Source organism: Siphateles boraxobius, unplaced genomic scaffold (assembly GCF_051911475.1).
Source record: "Siphateles boraxobius isolate OS27281-9 unplaced genomic scaffold, OSU_SipBor_1 46, whole genome shotgun sequence".
In the NCBI taxonomy this organism is placed as follows: Eukaryota; Metazoa; Chordata; class Actinopteri; order Cypriniformes; family Leuciscidae; genus Siphateles; species Siphateles boraxobius.
This window is the reverse complement of record NW_027509097.1, coordinates 14645464-14666789: the sequence shown is the minus strand read 5'-3', so window position 1 is coordinate 14666789 and position 21326 is coordinate 14645464. Positions and strand designations below refer to the sequence as shown.

The 21326-nt window shown below is 39.0% G+C and overlaps 1 protein-coding gene across 9 annotated transcripts in view; it reads right to left on the bottom strand.

The window, feature by feature from the left end:
* Window positions 1-9830: 9830 nt before the first annotated feature.
* Window positions 9831-21326, bottom strand: part of thrab (thyroid hormone receptor alpha b) — a 170053-nt gene continuing 158557 nt past the window's right edge. For 7 of the 9 annotated variants that reach the window (XM_077200984.1, XM_077200988.1, XM_077200989.1 and 4 more), the window contains one exon: window positions 9831-20653. In XM_077200984.1, the coding sequence (XP_077057099.1) occupies window positions 20403-20653 (251 nt within the window). In that variant the 3' untranslated portion in view covers window positions 9831-20402. The remainder of the gene's footprint in view (window positions 20654-21326) is intronic. The other 2 variants (XR_013194467.1, XR_013194468.1) reach the window with 1 other exon arrangement.

Sequence of the window (21326 nt, the reverse complement as noted above, 5' to 3'; positions counted from 1 at the left end):
TTTGTTAAGTTGGAAATCCCCTACCCCTCCTTCTGCAACAGTTTGGCTCGAAGATGTGTTGTTCTTTTTAAAATTAGAAAAGATAAAATTTACATTAAGGGGATCTGTGGCCAGATTTTATTCAAAATAGGAACCTATTTTGTCATATTTAAAAAATCTGTTTTGAATTACCCAGTTGTTAACCTATTTCCATGTATCTCTCTTTACACCTTTTTGTGATGCCGTATTTGCTGTTTTGACCTCAGTGTAGTCTGTCTCACAGAATGGCATAATTGTTTTTTCTTTTTTCCTTCTTCTCTCTTTTATGTATGCACTTATACTGTAATAATGATACTTTTATCATTAGTACTTTTGTTTTAGTATGCATGGGTACATGCCTTGAAAAGATGTAATGAAATAATTGTTATACTTTGCCTTTGTAACCAGATGTTATGTCATTCTGTTGTATTTAAGCTGCCTAGGGAAGGGATGTTTCGGGGGGTTGTTATAGTAAAAATAGAAGGAATGAAAATGTAACTTACATGGTTTTACTGTATGTTGCTTTACTCCTTTCAATGAAAAAAAGATAAAACGAAAAATATAAGCACTACTTTCGCATTTATGGAAATGTATTATGTAATAAATCACATTATTTTCCAGTATTTTCTCGTATATTGTTTTTTTTGGTAAAGGATGATTGAAAGGAAGTTGAGAAATGGATGTAAGGTCATTTAGGAAGGGATAGTTTACGCAAAAATGGCAATCCCTTCTTTTTTTTTCTATGAAAATTTATTTTGAAGAATGTTGGGAACCAAACAGTTTTGGTTACAATTGAACAACCCTAATGCAACCACTAGATGGCACTAACATCAAACTAATATTATGAGAAATATAAACAGTCTGAGATCAGGACTTGGAAGGCAAAGTCAAAGACCTACGATCAGCAGCCAGCTGCAACAAACTGCTAAAGCTAAGAAAAACCTAGTGCTAATACCCGTACAATTATTACGAAAGGGTTTTCTCAGCTTAAGAGGTTTATGATGCTACTATGTCCTCACATCAACTTTGAAGCAGAAGAACTTGCCATGTGCCTTCATTGAAACCTGCAGTACTATTTTTGAATTCAAATACTATAGTTTATCTCAACAGATTTCAGAAGTGTAACGGTCAAGCGTCTAGGAAACGTCCGTTTTAATGTTTCCAGATCATGCATGCAGCTCAATAGTAGCCTATCGGTTTACTTATAAATCAGCCCTGATGACTGAGAGCTTCATGGCGAATGTGAAGCGACCCAACGACAGACGCACTAAGCAGATTTAAGAAAAAGCATCAGGAAGAGAACACTCCATACAAAGTCCCTTTTCTCTCTTTCCCTTTCGCATTATATAAGAGGCATAACCCAGCGCATGCAGGCATGACGTAACCTGACAGTCCGCAGTCTGCCCTTCCTCATGTAAACAGCCTTTGCATCCCTAAAGGCTTGACCCAGTCCCAGGACCTCCTGCCTCCCGCAGCCTGTCTGCCTCTCAACATACCTAGAAGTTCCCCCTCAGCACGGCCCCCCATTGCGCGCCTCAGCTACTTATTGTTCGGAATATTCCCATTCAGCCATTCATAAACACTCTCAGGGTCAGGAAGTGCTCTTACAGTTGCAACAGGGCTGGTTTTATATGATTTTAAGTTTATAAGTTTTATTCAAATTGGACTTGTATTTCTATTCGAGAATGCCGAAAAACATTCTCTTCAGCAATCTAGGTGGCCTCTTTCTTATTTTCATCAAATCTCCCACTGAAAGCTCACCTCTGGAACAGATTTTACTCTCTGCATGTGGCACACTTGTGCTTGTTAAAATAAATCAGTATTTTTAACCAATAAAAATACAAACAAACAAATGAATAAAGTAAAAGAAAGCAATAAAGCTCACTACATTTTGTTTTTGGCTCAAGATATATTATCATATATGCTTTAAAAATAAAAGTCTTATTAGTTTATATTATTTTCCTTCTCAAGTAACTTGTTTTAAGGATGGTCAATTTACTGGAAAACATGACAAAATGACTGAAAGTGATTTTTTGCAGTGTAGAGGTAAGTAGAAGATGGAAGGATTTGGAGGCCCCATTTCCCTCTTTCTTTCACTCTCCCTCTCTGTGCATGTCCTTACTTGACCCTCTGAGTGAAGCTGAGGAAATGTGGAGAGGGAGGTTCTTACATAATGGGTTTTATACGTGTGCAGTTATAAACACGTGTGTGTGTGTGTGTGTGTGTGTGTGTGTTTGAGTGGGAGGGAGAGAGAGAGAGAGAGAGAGAGAGAGAGAGAGAGAGAGAGAGAGAGAGAGAGAGAGAGAGAGAGAGAGAGGGGGGGGGGGGATGTGTCAGTCAGTTTCTGTGTGTTACAAGCAAGGCAATGTAAAAGCAGAGGGTCACGATCAGAGATCATGTCTAATTTTAATTGCTAATAGGACATAGAATGTGATCAGTTGTGGGATGCTTTTTTACTTCTTATAAACTTGAAATCTATTAAAATTTGTATACAATATAAATAATTATAAATACTGACTGCACCTTTAAATAATTAAACTTTGAAAGATTTGTATTTGCTATAAATGTACACGAGTAGCAGTGCGATATGGGTGTATATTAGCATGACTCTGTAGATAATCACAACGTGCTGATACAGACATATTGCACTGCTAACGTTGCTCCTATGATATTGCTCATTTATACAACAGTTGGACAGCACAAGGGAGTACTTTAAATACATAAGAAAAAGGGCGTGGTGAGCTGGTGCGTGCTTACGTCACACAGTACCACAAAATCCAATAGGAATAGGAAAAAACTGCAGTAGCCGTTATAACAGGGAGAAATGATGATAACACACACATATAGTTTATGTATAGTCTGTAAGTATTTATTTAGCGATCGGCAGGAAAAGGTCATCTGTACGGAACATCTTTGCTGTACGGAACATGGTTAGTCTACGTGTATCCACTTAGAAACATCCAGGTGCAGTCTAAAAGTTGCAACCTCTTCCTGAGTCTCTCCGTAAGGCTGCACTCTGCTACTTATTTCCGAAATTTGACTGAAATTCGCGTGTTTTGTTATTGCTGGAGAGTATCCGGAGCTCATGTAAAGGATCGGTTGTCTTCTGAACTGAAGCAGGGAGCAGAAGCTCATTTGCATTTAAAGGGACACATACAAACGGCAAGTTTTTGCTCACACCCAAAAATGGGCAACTTTGACAAGCTCTAATAAATGATCTCGGGGGTATTTTGAGCTGAAATTTCACAGACACATTCTTGGGACACCGTAGACTTATATTACATCATGTGAAAAGGGGCATACTATGTCACATTTAAAGCTACTTCAAAAAACAAATGTATTACTTATTTTTTTGTTTAACTGAGATCACCTTTAAATATGAAGATGTGCATGTGAATCAGTATGTACCTGCTTATTTGTCAAATGATTGCTGGAATGAGAAAAGTGTGATTAAGTCTTCACTCTTAATTACAGCATTAATGTCTTTGATAACATTTATCTAATAGGTTTTCCTCTTTTTATTAACACCTCAGCATTGTATTGGGTCCCATTTTCTATTGTGTACTAACATTTCAATTAATTATTTGATTCAATACTCTTATTGTGCACATAAATGTGTTTACACTATACTTGAATATATATATATATATATATATATATATATATATATATATATATATATATATATATATATATATATATATATAATGCCTGCATATAATTACAGCTGTAATTAATTTCTGTAATTACATCTAAAATTACACTGTTGACCTTTCCATTACACCTTAACCCACCTTTAAACCTAACCATACCACCAAACCTGTCCATAACCCTATCCGTATCCCACCTCAATAACAGCAAAAGTGTTTTGCAATACGACATTAACACAATAAGTACATTGTACATAACTTCTTATAAATATATTATTATTATTTTATGTAAGGTCTTAGTAGAGGCAGAGGCGATTAAAACTTGTTGGAAAGTTTAATATTTTTGCAATTCTGTTAATGGTGCAAAAATGTAACTTTCAAGAGAGAAAGAGAAAGAAAAAGGGGAGAGCAATCAGTTTTATTGCCTGAAGACTTATTAGAGATCTCAAGAATGTTTCTGACTTAAGCAAAAATTTTCTTCCATCTCATTCCTCTCTAGGTGAAGCAATTGATGCATTTTTTTTCTCATGGGACATTTGACTGCTGCTGAGTGGAAAAATCCTGCGGATGCGGAATACGAGGAAGAGTTAGAAAAACATAAGAGCAATAAAGAGACAGGATGAGAGGGGAGGACCATCAATGTACAGAGTCAGATGGTGATTGGCTGGGAAGAAGCCTGCCTTTGTGAGGTCACTGCCTCCACAACATCTTCCACCCACAATGGGAATCAAGCTGTGTGTCCAGTCAGCCAGGACTATTCTCAATGAGTAACAACTATTGTTTCAGCCAGCAGCATCCTGTTAAGACCTTTATTTACAAGTTGTCATGAGGGACATGAGCAAGAAAGAAATACTTAAAGGGATAGTTCACCCAAAAATGAAACTTCTGTCACCATGTACTCACCCTCATGTTGTTCTAAACCTGCAGGATTTCTTCTGTGGAACATTAAGAGAGAAATCTGTTTTTTGTCCATACAATGGACAAATTATCTTCTTCCGTGTTCCACAGAGGGAAAAAAAGTCAACCAGGTTTTAAACTACATGACGGTGAGCAAATGATGACAGAAGTATAATTTACATCTCTTTAACTGAATCAATCTGAATGACTGTTGATCTGATTATTGTCCTGTCCACATGTTGCTGCTTAAGTATGTGATTATAGAGTTAGTTCATAAATGATGACGGTTTGATGCTTAAATGGTCCTCTTGTTTAACAAAACAGAAATGATAACAAATGATATCAACCAAATGCAAACTGAATTAAAAAAAAAAAATGTGTGAACTATCCCTTTGAAGGGGACCTATTAAACCCTTTTTCACAAGATGTAAAATAAGTCCCTGATGTACCCAGAGTGTGTACTGTATGTGAAGTTTTAGCTCAAAATACCCCACAGATAAAAAAAAATGTAGCATGTTAAAATTGCCACTCTTTGGGGGTGAGCAAAAATGTGTGTCCCTTTAAAAACAAATGAGCTGGTGCTCTTGGCCTCTTTCAAGAAGAGGGCGGAGCTTCAACAGCTCATGCTCTTGTGTCAGAACAATCTCAGGCACTGAAAATGTAGTGAGTTCAGTTCAAACCGGAGTCGGACAATAATGCCTACAGAGCCAGAGAATATATGCTGCATGGAGATAGAACAGGTATAGTGAAGTTGAATTACGGTTATAATTTATGTTGTAATTTTGCTTTTATCGACTATTATTAATACAAGCTGTAAGAATTGACAAATGCCTGGACAAACAGTCTGGTTGAGGAACGACCACTCCAGCGAAGACAAAGGACCTTCCTGGTACATATCATCATGTCAACATTATATTTATGTCAGATTTAGTAGAAGCATATCGTAACATTGTGAAACACATGGCCCTCAGCTTGAGGAACATGGGGGCCCATCAGGACTGCCTAAGCATAGGGCCCAGGATCTTGTGCTACGCCCCAGGAAATGAATATTTGACTGACTCTCTCTTGAGAAACTAGCATACCAGAGTCAATCACCTCTCCCATGTTGTCTCTCTTTCACGCTGAGATCACCAGATATTCACCCAAAAATCTAAATGGATAAGTATGAATAATTATCATACAGTATTATACATGTTTGTACCATCTTAAATGTCTCAGTGCGACTGGTACAAAAGTCTCATTCCCGAAGTAAACCAAAAGGTAATAAAGTTCTTAAGGGTTTAGAGATAACTTGCACATATAGGAGGGGTGGGTCTTCCAGGCAAATGGCATTCTGCTCCCAAAAAGGTGTAAACTCTGAATGAAAATTCCCATTGTTAGCAAATGTTTAATATTTATTATTTTTGAACTGATTATGAAATTGGCATGATACATTTACCTGACATAATAAATTGTTACATTTGATATATTCCAACTGACTCCAGTCTGAAATTGTTTTCCCAAGTATGTTAAACGGATTTGTATGTTACCGCAAGTTTTGCGTCAGATTAGTGACGACTAATATTTGGCGCTAATTCAAGTGTACTTGGTTTGCAAAGACAAGTGAATATCTGTTTAGGGCAGCAAAGGTGCTGAGTGACCAACCTAAATCTGTATGTCTCTGTTTTAATTTAATGTTACTTTAGATAAGTGTACGTGTGAAACCACGCAGGGCCGGCCCAAGCCTTTATTGGGCCCTAAGCAGAATTTTATTTGGGGGCCCATGGTGCTGCCAATATGATTGACTATTGTCAATGATTGATTATTCACAGACTACAAAACACACCCATTATCAATTTTATTAGTTGTATCTGTGTTGCTAACATCAATGTCTGCCTGGCATGTTTTAACCCTTATACAGTTTCAAATTGTAACGGTAGCAAACCCACAAGTGGCCAGGTCTTATTTTGCACTTTAATATTCAAAGTCTTACAGTACTAAGTAGTATACTCAATGTGGTGTACTAAATAAACCAGCAAACCTGCTTTTTTTTGGTAGTAACCCATTGATTTCCATAGTATTTTTTTTCCTATATGGAAGTCAATGGGGACCTGCAACTGTTTGGTTACCCACATTCTTCAAAAAATCCTATTTTGTGTTCAGCAGAAGAAAGAAATTGATACATGGAGAGTGAGTAAATAATATCATGTTTGGGTGAACTATCCCTTTAACTATCCATGTATACTATAGTCAGCTGTCCTGCTTCTAACAAAGTGACAGAAGCAACTGATTACTTTCACTTTAGACATAACCAACTGTGTTTATGTAAACCCTGAGTGTATTTGACAGTATTTGCCCAATCAGACGCAATTTAAATAAAGTCCAGTAATAGGGCGCTGTTTGAAAGGTTTTTAGAGTGCGCACACTCAGTGTGTACATGCACAGAAAAAAAAGAAACGCATGTCAGAACAGCACTCGAATGAAATGTTTAACCGGCAACGTTTTAAAGCAAATGCAAATAATAAATGTTTGTGATTGCGAATAAGTGCAGTGTCCCTTAAAGGGATAGTTCACCCAAAAATGAAAATTCTGTCAGTATTTACTCACCCTCATGTTGTTCCAACCCCGTAAGACCTTCGTTCATCTTCGGAACACGAATTAAGATATTTTTGATGAAATCTGAGAGCTGGATCACTCTAGTCAGTTAACGTAGTGTGATTGCGTAGTCCTACGTCACACATAGGCTCACTATTGGCCGACGCTGGTAATGTGTGTGATGCGTGTGACGTACAACAACAGAAGCTTACGCTATTATACTAGTGAACTTAGTTGAGGCCCACAGAGAAGGAAATGAATAGTTGAAATAAAGTTGTTATTTTTGTTTGTTTTTGCACAAAAAGTATTCTCATAGCTTGATGAACTTAAGATTGAGCAACTGTAGTCACTTGGACTATTTTAACAATGTCTTTAATAACTTTTCGGGGCTGGCAAGTTTCAATCCCTGAAGAAGCCTATGGAGGAGTGATCCAGCTCTCAGATTTCACAGATTTCGTTAACATGTGATGCGAATTTACGTCGGAATGGTCTATGGTTGGACCCTAGTTTGGGGGCCCCCTAGTGGCGGCGGGGCTCTAAGCAACCACATATAGGTAGGGCCGGCTCTGAAACCATGGCATGGCCAATCCAAAGCTGTTATAAGAGAAGCAAAGTTGGTTGACTTATCTGTAGTAGTGGCCATACCTCTAGTGAAGTAAACGTTAAGTTAAATTCAAGTGTATGCAATTCCATGGGGGCCGAATGTGACCTATCTCAGGTATATAGCAATTACCTCTGTTTAGTGACCGAAGCTGGCGAGATTGTGATCGTGAGCACGTTAAACAAGGTGTAAGGTGTAACCTCTGAGGGACATGGCTTCCTAATATGAACGGGTAAAATATAACAGTTAAATAGAACAATCAAATTTATTGCTAAACTATTATATAATTGACCAGTAACCAATTGTCAATCTAACTTAAATTCAAGGTTGTGATAAAATGGAGTCAGATATAAAATGGAGTCAGATAAAAGCTTAAATGGAATTAAATTACTTTGCCACGCGGAAAGACAGTAACACGCAGACAGTAACACTCCCGTTCTATCGGATGCTGCCTTTGGGCAGATCTAGACGGGCTAGCGGACCCCGACATGAGTTTTATGTAGTTTATTGTACTTTACGTTCACAGAAAAGATGAAGGTTCAGTTTCACTCAAGAAAATCAGAAAATCAAAAGTGAGCATTAAAGTCTTATCTATAAACTCTCTCTCCCTTGCATTATCATCAACATACACAGCAAATTGCACAAAAACAGTTGTTACATCTAACATATACAGACCTTAGGCCTTTTCAGGGGGTGCTTAATAAACTGGTAAACTTTATATCTGTAAAATGACTCCTATGAACTGTAATAAAGTGCACGCTCTCCCTTTCATTACTACCGTGACTAGTATCGCTCCGGAGACCGCAAGCTGGATTACGAACAGTTGGTACAGATCCTTCCTCGAGTAACAACTATTTAATAAAACCTGTATTTTGTATTGTCCCTTTGTATTGACCCTCGTTCACAAAGCAGTCTGGTGTAAAATGATTCGCACAGACATAAACGAATTTAGGTATATGGTGGCGCATTCCCTATATAAATAAAACGAATCCACTGCGTCTTCAGCGGCTCTGATGTCAGTACATGGAGACTGTTATGTTCACTCTTACATCAGACAACAAAACACCTTGCTTACGAGACATCTTGTCGCTAAGCACTTTCTCTGGCTTGGAGAAAATGGCGGACAGTGTACAACTCACTGCAGAGTACGTCAGCAGTTGTGGGCGTCACTTTGTACAGAATCTGCAAACGGCTTGTTCTTAGACATTGCTTATGATTTATGGGGATTAAAAAAGGAGTGGGTTTTTATCATTATAGGGTGGTTACTGCCAAAACTACATGTATGTTAAAAAAGTGAATTTTGCATAATAGGCCCCTTTTAAGAACCCTTCGGTCTAAGTTAAGAGAACCTGAGAATGAGAAAGAAAAATTTCACCAAGCTGATACACAACATCAAAGCTAAGAAGTACAGACAGTGTTAGGAAAACACTAAGTGAGAAACATACTTATGTATGAGACTCCTCTTGCAGTACAAAAGAGTCAGGACAAAAAGAAAGCTTTGCACAAAGAGTGCCCAACAAAACAAAACTTTTTTGTAAAATCTGAATAAGCTAGACACACTGACTCAATGTATTTGATTGTTTATCTGACATCAGTCAGTACATTTCAATTCCACTCTCATAGTAATATGTCATTACTATCCTTCTATTTAGTGAGTTGTCAAGCATGTTGAACATGAGCATAAAATGAAAGAAGTGAGCAGACTTTAAATGAGTCTATGTAAAAACCGGCATCCGCAGAGACTCGCTATGGCTACTGGCTCTCTGACAACCCGTCTCAAGCCGTAACAGTTGCCAAGCCTTTGTGCTGAGGACAAATAATCAGAATTCCCCTTCAACCAAGGGCAGTTACACTCCCTTCGGTCTTGGCACGCGGTGGACATCACAACCCTGGTCCTCGTAGGGATGATCTGTCATGAAGTGCTTTAGGAGTGTTCCAGCTTTTGCTGAGTGATATCAAAATAACCAATACCTCAGACTAAATTCTTGTAAGTAGAAAGCCCTTTATCTGTGACCTTGGACCAACTCCAGTAAGGCCAGAACAGCTACTGTATAGGATAATAGCAAAAACAGACCAGGGAGTCCGGGATGTAAATTGAGTCACATATTTATTACATAAATATATAGTAAAATAGACCAGCGACAATTACCATAAAAATATCTTCCTTTAAAATCCTGACCATAAACAAAGAGTTTGAAAATCACACATTGACATTGACAAACACGCTGATTGTCTGGACCTGTCGAAAACAGCCCACCACAAGAAAACCTGACATCACACCACCCAAAAATCTAGGACTGACAGGTGCAGGGGGAAGGTGAGGTGGTAAATGGGTGGTCGGTGTAAGAGGAGATCACAGTAGATATTCAGAGGTTTCGTGTGTATTTTTGTTGAGATATTCTGAGTTACACATGTCCATTTGGCCCAGAACTTGCATAAGCTTTCCTGCACCTCCATGCTAGGTGGGAATGAATCATAAAGACTTCCTGAACCTGGTCCAATGAGCTGAAGGTTGAAACATGCTGTGCTAAGACTCTCAGAACTCTATCCGCTGAAATCTGTATTGAGTGCTACTTCACATTTGATCAATTTCCTTACGTCTTTAGCTGCATGATAACCCCAATATCTGCTCTAGTGATGTGACTAGATTCCTCAAGACCCTGTACAATTACAAGAAAGTGTTGCCCGATAACGCTGCATAGGTTAAACAGACTCCCAGCTCTCTCAGCCAATCATCTGCCAGCTGGCCTCTGATTGGTCAGGACTGAGGACTCTACTGTTGTGATGTTTCCCAGTTAAGTTTTTGATCACAGTGAAGCTAGGAAATTCGTGAGTATTAGAATTATTCGCAATAGCTTTGTTGAAGTTACTTCCCCCCCAAAATCATTATTTTTCCAGAACCACAAACGTACCATTTGCACAATGTTTCTGTTAACAGTAAACAGTACAATACAAAAGATCTGTATAAGCACAGATTTAAACTTGGATTCATTTTTGCAGAAATTACATCTAGTTTGTTACCAGCAGGCCCACACATAATGTTTTATTAAATAATAAGTTTGTTTTGCTTTCAGTTGCCAATTTCAGCTCCTTAACACATTTTACCGTATTCAAATTAAAATGTGGTAAATTTGTATTTAACCCACCAAAATTAGCAAATTCCATCTGGGCCTACATATAAGGTACATCATCCAAGAGCAGCTGAACATATGGAAACTGTGGCATGTGGACAGTGGACCACTGAGACGGAAAACTAGCAAAAGCAATACAAACATGACAGCAAAAACAGACATGCACATGTATGTTAGAGTCCAAAGGGAGTGTTAGTTGGAATAGAGAAAAAGAAAAGACATGGACCCTTTTGTTTGCACCTGGATCACAAACTAATTTAGCACAATGTCCAAATGTCCAGAAACACTGTACTGGACATATCACGGCAGAGAGCCTATTATCAGTAAATCTCATTTATGCGTGCAGATTTGAAAATATCCAGTGTGCAAGGAGGGTTATGTCCTGTAAGAACCAGCACAGATGCTGGAGAACCTCGCATGAAGTTCAGGAGGAAGGGGAAGGGTCGACTAAAGCACCCTTTGAGGCCTTATAAGCAAACCTGATCAAGCCCGCACTCAAACCACTCAATTTAAAATATTGCATAAGCATACATATATCCGTTTTATTGCATAATCTATTCATATTCTTGTGAGGTCATTAAAACAAACTTCCTTATGTTTGACAAGATACATTCCTTGCTGTCATGCATAACTTAATTAACTATCTCCAAGAAATTACTCTACAAACCATGTTCTCAAAGCAAAAAACAACCCAAACTGCAAAACTCCAGTGCGAAATGTACTTAAAGACGTGGTTTTATGGGTAAAGATATCTGAGAAATCGAGAAGCAAATCTCTTCAGCCTTCCCTAACCACTTGAAACAATACGCTGCGCCCTGGAGAAAGGTCTGATTGCAGCTCTGATCTGTGTGCACTCAATAAACGGCCATTTTGACATTTGATATTGTCTCTGGGGCCCTCAAGTGAGATAAATTCACCGCCAAAAGGTTCTTGGAGGCAAATACAATAAAGAAATAAATAATAAAAAATGAAATCTTGTATAATTCTGTAGACAGTATGGTTTTTTGATTCAGGCCTCAAAAGGTGCAAAAAGGCAGGAGAACAGAAAGGCAGAGCAGCAAAGCAGCAAAGCATAAAGTCTCATAACCAAACAACAAAAGCCTAAAAAATGTATGAGCTTTTATCTACACCAATCAATACCTACACTAACTTGTGGCAAAGTCAAGTTATATTCGACTCCGGGAGAGACTATTTAGAGAAAAAAGAAGGAAAATGTAATAGAATAGCAGTAATGGGGATGGATAGGACTTGTTTTCAGAAATGTGATCCAATTGTACCCAAAAGTTAACACATCAGAATGTCATTTTCTGCAGGGGGCCAATCAAACTTCACTGCGGTGCTTCTTAAAGCAGCTTGTTATTAAAAGATATTATACATGGCTAACAGTTTCCTTCAATGCTGCTGCTGATTGACTTATTGCAGTTCTAAATTGTTGAAGCTTATAATAAGGGAGAACTGAAAGCTCATTCAGATTGATTGCAGTAGTTGCTGGCTGGGCCGCTGAATGTGGAGAGACTTACTCATAAAAGCTTATAATGGAATAGTCCTGAAGTTGACAGGAAAGTGTTAGTGGTTACGTACTCAAAAAGGTCCGAAATTATATAACATAATATTATTTTAAAGCTCATTCATGTGCTTGATTGCAAGTTTTTGAAATTTTCTGTATACTATTTACATCTTTAGAAAAGACTAATCACACAGACTTCTAGACTGCCTTCTGCTAGCAAGGGAATTCTTAGTAATGTTGCAATATTATTTTAACAGCACCATCCAGTCTAATAAAGCAAAGTTGTCTTATAAAGCATTCAGTTTTGTCATGAAATAGAGTGGTTTATGTTTCATCAGGCACATCCTGTAAGAGAAGCTGAATGAAATGAACATGTGGAAGCTTTGGCAGCTGGTCAGTGGAAAGCTGAGAGGAAACAGCACTAATATGACAGCAAAACAGATGTGTGTGTAGGTCTGTTAATGTCGATTGAACTGCGAGAAAGAGACGGCCTTGATACATTAACCCTTCTGTTTAAGACCTCAGCTGTTAGACACATTTTATTTTATGTATGCCAACATGTCTTGAAAGCAAACCTGAGCATGACTGAACCAAAATCACCTATTGTGAAACCTGACAAGCGTTGCATAAGAATCCCGAGATACCTTTCTTTGCATAATATTAGCATCACAAATGTTTTTGAGTGATTGGCTAAATACATCTGTGGGCAACTAGTGTGCAAACATTCCTTTCTGTCTCTGCATATAGTTTTCTCTAATGACTTGACAGATTCTTCTCTGTGCACAATACCAGCAGCCTATTTAATCTGACGAAACAGAAAATGTTCAAACTAAACTGTCATACGCTGAGGCAAAAGGGAACTTGGATAACAGCACTACCATTTTAGACTTGAAAAATTACTAGAAATAACCAAAACCCAGAGAAAGATCTGAATGAAATAACTCCATGGGAACTTGTTCATAATTGCCATATTGAAATGTACCAGGCACATTTTAAAATGTTCTATTAACAGCTTTGTAAACTGCCAATATATCTATCCAAATACATTAGAATCAATTTCCAGTTAGTGTATAATTACACCCTCGCACTCCTTCAGTATGCCAAAAATACCCAAACGTGTGCAACAAAATAAAAAATTCAGAAAAAAATGACAACTAATGATTCGGAAAAGAGTTAGAGAGCAAAAAATTCTAATAGTGGAATAGTTCTCCATTAGCAACAGGGAAATCATTAGTGATTCTATTTAAAGATGGACCTAAAAAAAATTTTGACCTCATTTCCCTGTTTGCAATTCTCCACTTCTCCACCTGACACCATATGCTAAGTGTGGACCGAAGTTCTTCAAAGAAATATTAGTTGTAAATATTTGCTTCTATACCGCATCAAAAGAGCCTTACAGCGTGTCCAAGGGCCAGCAATTCTAGGCACTACAAAACTAAAAAAACTAGGTCACTACAAAAAGCAAAGACACACACACACACACCCCCACCAGCAGACACATATTCACAGCACAAAAGCATGCACACAGAAAACACACAATGCTTAAATTCAATCCAACATTGCAGTTTCAGGAGCAAAAAATGATGGTTATTATGTCATTAAACAATTATTTTCCATGTAGTCTTTCATGCATGTGATGAGAATTCCCCCCTCCCCCCCAAAAGTGCTGTGATGTTTCACTCCATTAATGTATTGTGTACCTGTAATTTGCTTACATACTTTAAATGTGCACTTTTATGATTATAAAAACAACTGAATGTGAGTCACCTCACAGTCTGCCATATTGAGATCACATGACCAGCTACAGTAAATGCTAACTGACCTGTTATCATTCTTACATACTAGCCCGATTTCATCCACATCACTACACTGTAAAACATATATGATCAGTGATCAATGTTTTTACATTGCTTTAACTATTTTTTTTAAAAAAAATTATGTTATACAAGATTCAAATAATTTTTAAAAGTCAGTTTAATTTAAGTTGAAATTACTTAAACATCCAAGTTAAATATGTAAGGCAGAAACTTTATTTTTTTTTACAGTGCAGGTGTCCGTGTGTATCCAAAAGGACAGTAAGGCTACAGAAATAATAATAAAAAAATGACTCAGTGCTTTAAGCTCAGCTTTAAGTCAGACAGGGTTGACTGGGTCTGGTTCCACTGCATGCTTGTGTATCAAAAGATGGTTTGCAGAAATATTGAGGCTCACTGTTGTTGTTTTTTTTTGTTTTTTATAAATAAGCAGACATGTATTCTCACCAGGTTTTCATGACCACCATTTAAGAGCCCCTTTGAAGCAGCCCCAAGATAGAGTGCAGGAGAAATGTGTGTGTATGTGGCAGAGATGAACAATAAAGAGAAGACCACAGGACAAGAACACTGAAAGCATACCTTCAACTCAAAGAGCAAAGAATGATGAGCTAACAAAAGGCATGGCAGGAATTTTTCAACATTTATTAAAAAAAAAAAAAGTTTGTTATATTCCTTTTTTTGTGTCTTCTTTATTTCATTGATACCTGAGAGAATCCTTCAATAGCTTTCCTTTCCAGTCTCATTTAAAACAGCTGTGGTGTGGACATCATCCCCGCTCTCTGCTCACACTCTCATGGCGGGGTGGATTTCGGAAAAAAGCACTTGAACAAATACATGGTTACAATCTAATCAAATCAAGATACTCACATTCAACTTTGGGGGCTTTGACATCACAGTGCTGAGGGCGGCCAATCAAACTCAAATATTCACATATAGTGCGCTTTTGATGGCGTTTCGCATACTATTTACAGTTCAGTGCGTTAAAGCTGAAGTGTGTGATCTCTGCGCCACTACTAGTTTTTTTTTTAAAGGAACCGCAGGTTTCCAAAACACTCCCCTCTTCTGCTATTGGCTGTGTAAAACGTATAGCCCCGCCTCAAACTCACACTATTGGTTGAGCTGTTGCCAGGCTAGTGAAATGTTTTGATGGACCCTCAGAGACAGTGTCCCAATTCAAAGGCTATATCCTTCGAAGGCCGCATTTGAGGGCCGATTGCGTCACCGCGGTGCGATGAAGGCTGTCCCAATTCAAAGGCTCCTTCAAATGCGGCCTCGAAACGCGTCCTTTGTTTCGCTGACAATGAAGAATACAACAGATGGATCCTTCGCGATCCTTCCTTCATGTACCCCAGAATTCATTGTGCGCTGGAGACAACAGGACTTTTAAAAGAGAAATTGCCGGATTACACTTTACAATGTAAGTATTGGGTTCTACTTACTCAAATGATCTAATGATACAAATGTAAAAAAATTAATGTTGACATGTTTTTATATAGTTTATACTCTTTATTATGTACATAAATGGACCAAGGTGAACATATTTAGTCAGGTTTTGAACCCTATTTGTTTTTGGGCAGTTGAATATAACAGTTGAATATAATTATATTGAATATAATATAATTCAAAAAGTCCAGGAACATTACTGCCGCTCATCTACGGCATCTGTCACAGTTGCTGGCGACAAGAACAGTCCTGTAGGCTAGACTGTTCAATTAAACAACGCTCAGCGGCCTTCGAAGAATGCAGCCTTTGAATTGGAACATAGCCAATGTTTATTCTTTTCGTTGGAATCAGCCGACAAATGGCATACTTAGTTATTTCTGTGTTAAGTATTTTATATAAATTATGTAAATTAAGACCCAAGTATTTTAACCAAAAAATTACACTTCAGCTTTAAGAAAGTCAGCCAGACTGTGAATATGAAGATAATTTTCATTTTGAACGTATGAAATGGCATTTTGCCTTCTAACAGGTAGTACCAATCCACCGAACCATGAGAGCATTTGACGCAAACACATACATAGAAACACAAATGCAGTCTCTCGACAGCGGATGACATCATCGGAGATCAGCGGAAAGTGGAACTAGCGCCGTCATATGTTGGTGAGGTTTGATAAAGCAGGTCTCAGGCAGCAGTTATGGTCTGCCTAGACAAACCGAATGAGGCTCATGCTGTTGCGGTGGGTGGGAGTGTTTAGAAAGAGACATGTTCTCTAATCAGGGCTCACTGACACAGCCATCATGCCATCAGAGGGTTAAGCATTGCATAGACATTCTTACTTCTGGCTGTTTTTCATCTTTCTCCGAAGATAACACAAAATTTGGTTAAAAAAAAGGGACGAAAATAAAACTACACCACCACCAAAGTGAAACAAAACCAGTATCTACTATTCTCCTCTGAGGAATCTGATTGGCAGTGGCGTGGTCAGTTAAGTGCTTTTAGGTACCAGACCATACCCATCTATGTCTCTACCAGAAATCTGACCTAGCGAACGTACGTCTAGCTACACTGTCAGAGAGAGCGGTTTGAGTGCGGGGCAGAGGGTTGCGGAGGCACAGGGTTAGATTGTTAAGGGATAGATTGTTAATTTCATGGGGCACTTCTTCTTCATATTTGTATTGAACATGCACATTTGCGAGTGCACAAAAGCACACATACAGATGTGTGAAGCATTTACAAAGCTATGCAAGCAGTTTTCCTTTACAAAAACGGTTGGATCAGCCGGTGTTCTGGCCTCGACATCCAGTATGTGGCGGTTGCATATGGTTAACACATAGTGATTTAATCTTTCAATATCTTTTTGTTTTGTATTTACATCCTTGGTTATGGCCAAAAAACTTGTAAAAGTACAAAAAAGAAAAATGAAACAAAACAAAACACAAGTATTGCACCTTGAAGGGCGGGCAATATACGCTCAGTGAGCTGTATGTGTAACATCATTTTGACAGCACTGTCCACTCTTGCTGGTGACCTGAAGTGAGGTTCTAGTTCCCGGGCTCGGTTCCAGCCCAGTCCTGTCAGCTACATTCAATACCATAAAGAACTCTCTGTTGTCACAGATGCACACGTCTCCCTTTCCCGCCTTTCAGCCACACCACATCCCATCCCATACACTTCTGGCCCATCGCATCAGCGAAGGCGACGCCAATGTATGCAACTGGTGCAAATCTGAAACAGATGGGCTTTTGCGGCCGAAGGAAGGGGCCGTGTGCTTCCGTGATCACATGAACGCTCATGCGCACATACACCCCATCGTACAGTTCAACACGTGCACTGGACGCACTTTGACACAAGTGCCACGCAGATAAGCTCTCCTCCCAAGTTCATTTAAGCTTTGTGTTGTGTGAGGTATGAGTAGATTGTGTTTCAGTTTTTTTTTCTCAGTTTCTGTTGCATTTCTCATGTTTTTTTTTCTAAGTCTTCTTTCATAAAAAAAAAATATATAAAAAGAAAATATTCCTGTTTCTTGTTGTAAATTCCTCTTGATAAAAAGACGAAGGACAGATACACAGACAAACAGAGCAGTCGATGTATCATTACAAACTATAGTGAGGTGAAAAAGAGGTGAAATTCTCTAGTTTACACTGCACGCATGGTCAAAAAGTGACTACGGCTGTTGTTTTTCTCTTTTACGTAAAGCAGTTAAGAATCGAAAACGAACACACACATTTCAGTTCAAAAACAAAAAGAAAGAAACGAACAGCTCAAGCTCCGAGATTTGAACTCTTTGTTCTGGAGTCATCTTTTTATTTGTTTTCTGGGTTTGTAATTATTTTCTTATATATCTTTTTTTTCTACCTTTCTCAAATAAAATTAGAAGGTAAAGCAGCATCAAACCCCTGCGCTCACTCAACCAACCAATCGGAACCGCTGCGGCATCACTCGTATTCCGAGAATTCCATTCCGGCCCTCTACGGAATGCTGACCGTTCCTCTCGTTCTGATTGGCTGCCTTCCTTCGCAACCTCCTTAAAGAGCAACTCCTCATTCTGGCTCTTTCTTTCTGCTGCTCCCGGTTCACATTCATTCGGTGCTGCCATTCTTTGCATGACTTCGGCCACTCCTTTGTCTCACAAAGGAAATGCCCGTTTCTGTTGGGTGTTTGTCTCATGCCACTTCTGGCTTTGAGAATGCGGGGACAACGGTCTGTCCGTGAATGTGTAAGTGCTCCGTCAATCGTTACTGAGAAAGAACGAGACCTTGACATTGCTAGACTTAATACTGACTCTGAGTGTGTGTGCTCAGGAGCACATGGAGGTGTGGCCTCTGTTTGACAGAGAGGTTGAGGGCGTGTCCTTGGAAACCATGCAACTGAGCTGGAGGAGCGGGAGGGCTGGACCCATTATGCCTTAGTGCAAAAACGTAAAAGGTGCCAGGGGTTGAATCGTCTCTGAAGATTTGGCTCTTTCAAAGCTAAGTGCTCTCATTCAACTGCTAGCTTCGCCGCGTCCCTGCCCCACGCTGAAGAAACCAGCCGACCCCTCGCTCCATTTTGCAAATTACTGTTTGGTATTGAAAAGAAAACAGCGATAGACCCATTTGGTTAAAGCCTGGCCACCTCGGGTCCTTCATCTGTGGTTCTCTCCATGGCTGCTCTTCGTAATCATCGGTGTGTAAACTGCTGAAAACTAGCTTCCGTTGTGATGGAAATCAAAGTGACACTTGGTCCCACATGGAAAGAAAAACAAGAAAACAAAAAAAGCCCATCCAGATAATTTTTTTAACGAGGCTACGATGAGGAATGGCAGGCCCTCCTGTCTACAGTGGTATTTCTACATAACTGAGAAGAAACTGTTTATTTCCTGGCTGTCAGTGTGTGAGAGTACGAGTGTGTGTAGGTGTGTGTAAATGTGTGTGTGGCTGAGGGTAGCTGCCCTGTGTCCAGAGGTGAGGTAGAAACCTGTCAGCACAGAGGCAGTCATGGAGCCACAGCCAGCCGAAGGTGTGCCCACATTTGAGGTAAAATTAAAACAACACAAGGAAAAAAACATTGACAACAGCCAGTCCGCCATGGGCCATCAGGAGTGCGCACGTGTGTTCGCACAGACCAGGCAACAGTAGCATCTGAGCGGAACACAGATGGGCTGGACTGAACTCTCAAAGCCCTGCATGGGAGTCCAGAACTACAGCACTGCAGTGCATACAGTAAAATGAGGCATTCGAGTTTTGAGGTGTGTGTTTTAGTATATTTGTGTCTGTATGTGTGTGCTGGGTCTGGGAGTATGGTAATACTGTCTCCCTCCCAACACCTGTAAAACACAAATCAGCCTCGATCGGAGGTGTAGGGGCACCTGGATTTTTATCTCTGTGTGACTTTCATGGGACAAAGAGAGGCAAAAAGAAGCCCTCAAATAAGCCCAGAAAATGGCAAGAACAAAAAAGGTCAGTTCTTGAAAAGTCAGTGAGAGGCACCCCTGAATGAGCACTCAAATGGCGACCAAGAGCATTTGAAGGGCCCATGTCCTACAGAGAAGGGAGGGGGCATATTCTCAAAGGTCCCAAATCATTATGAGTAGCTTTATTTAAATATAGCACCTGATTTGGTTTAAAAATGTCCTCCCGCTCCATACACCGGCTCAATATCGAAGAGAATCATGAGGTCTATTAAAGAAGCTCCACATTAGCCCAGAGCTTGGCGCAGCTACGACGTGTGAACATAAGATACCGGCGGTTAATCTCACAAAAATGCTGAGATTTCGATGACTGAAATCAACTGACCACTTCACGACCTGTTGGAGGAATCTACATGCCAGCTGCCATCCATTCTTAGCAGAGGGCACCTCCAGTGGTGGCGTGACAGTTGTGCAGTCTCTACGTGTACAAATGCATAAAAGCTCATCGAAGAATTCGAGTCGTATAGGTACTGCACCTTATAACACACTTATAAGAGTATGTTTGTGTGTGTGTGTGTATAGATATATATTCTGTCTAAAGTGTTGATAAACCAGTATAAGACATCATGCCGAGACAGAAGGGCCACGCATGGGGAGTTTTGTGGATGAGGGAGGGCTGAGTTTTCTGCTGAAAAGCCAAAAAAAACCCCCAAAAGTTGTTAAATTAACCCCCCTCCCCATATGAAAGCCTTTCTGAAGATGGCCCCTGCCAATGCAGCTGCTGCTGGTGAGTTTGGTGCATGGAGGGGGTTGAGACGGGGAGAGAAACACGGGTTATGAAACGTTCCTGATTCTCCTGCCGCGGCTCGCCGGGACGTCACACGTCCTGATCTTCGAAGACCTCCAAGAAAAGTGGGGGGAAGAGTTCAGTGGGGCATTCCACTTTCATGTGCAGGAAGCGGCTGGCGTGGCAGGCTCCAATCATGCGCAGGTCCGTCACCTTCATCAGCAGCTTGGGCCAGAAATGAGGAATGTTGTGCTTGCGATAGTTGATGTAGTGTTCGAACGCTAGGAGGTACATCTCCTGGCACTTCTCGATCTTCTCCACACACGTCAGGCCTGTTCGATCTGAAGAGATACAAGGACAATACTCAGTATATGACCAATTTTGCATTATCAAAATATTTTATTTAAAAAACCATCTAGTCATATACTTTTGTATAATTCTACCACTACAATATTCACCAAATACCATGTTCCAAAACCTAAAACTATATAAAACTATGCTTTCGGTAACTGAAATTAAGCACAAATAAATAAGCATCTAAATATTAGGTATAAGAAAAAAAAAAAAAAGAAAAGAAGGAAAGAGAACTAAGGCACTAAAATAAATAACAAAACAAAAAGCTAATTCAGAAATATTATTAAAAATTATAACAATATACAAATAGTACTAAAATAACAATGCTTACTAGTCAACGTTCTTAGGCATCAAATTCAAAATCCAGATTTTGATTTAAAGTTTCTTAAAATTAGCAACCCTAATTTGTATGAGGGAATATAACAATAATCCCATGAAGTACTGTGATTGCCAAAAAAAATATCAAAAATGATTGATATTTATTGTTTGAATAAAATTACTATTATATGTATATATATATATATATATATATATATATATATATATATATATATATATATATATATATATATATATATATATGAATATTGATTAATATTTTATATATACATATATATACATTATATATATGATGACTGATGAATATTGATTTTGCTAAAT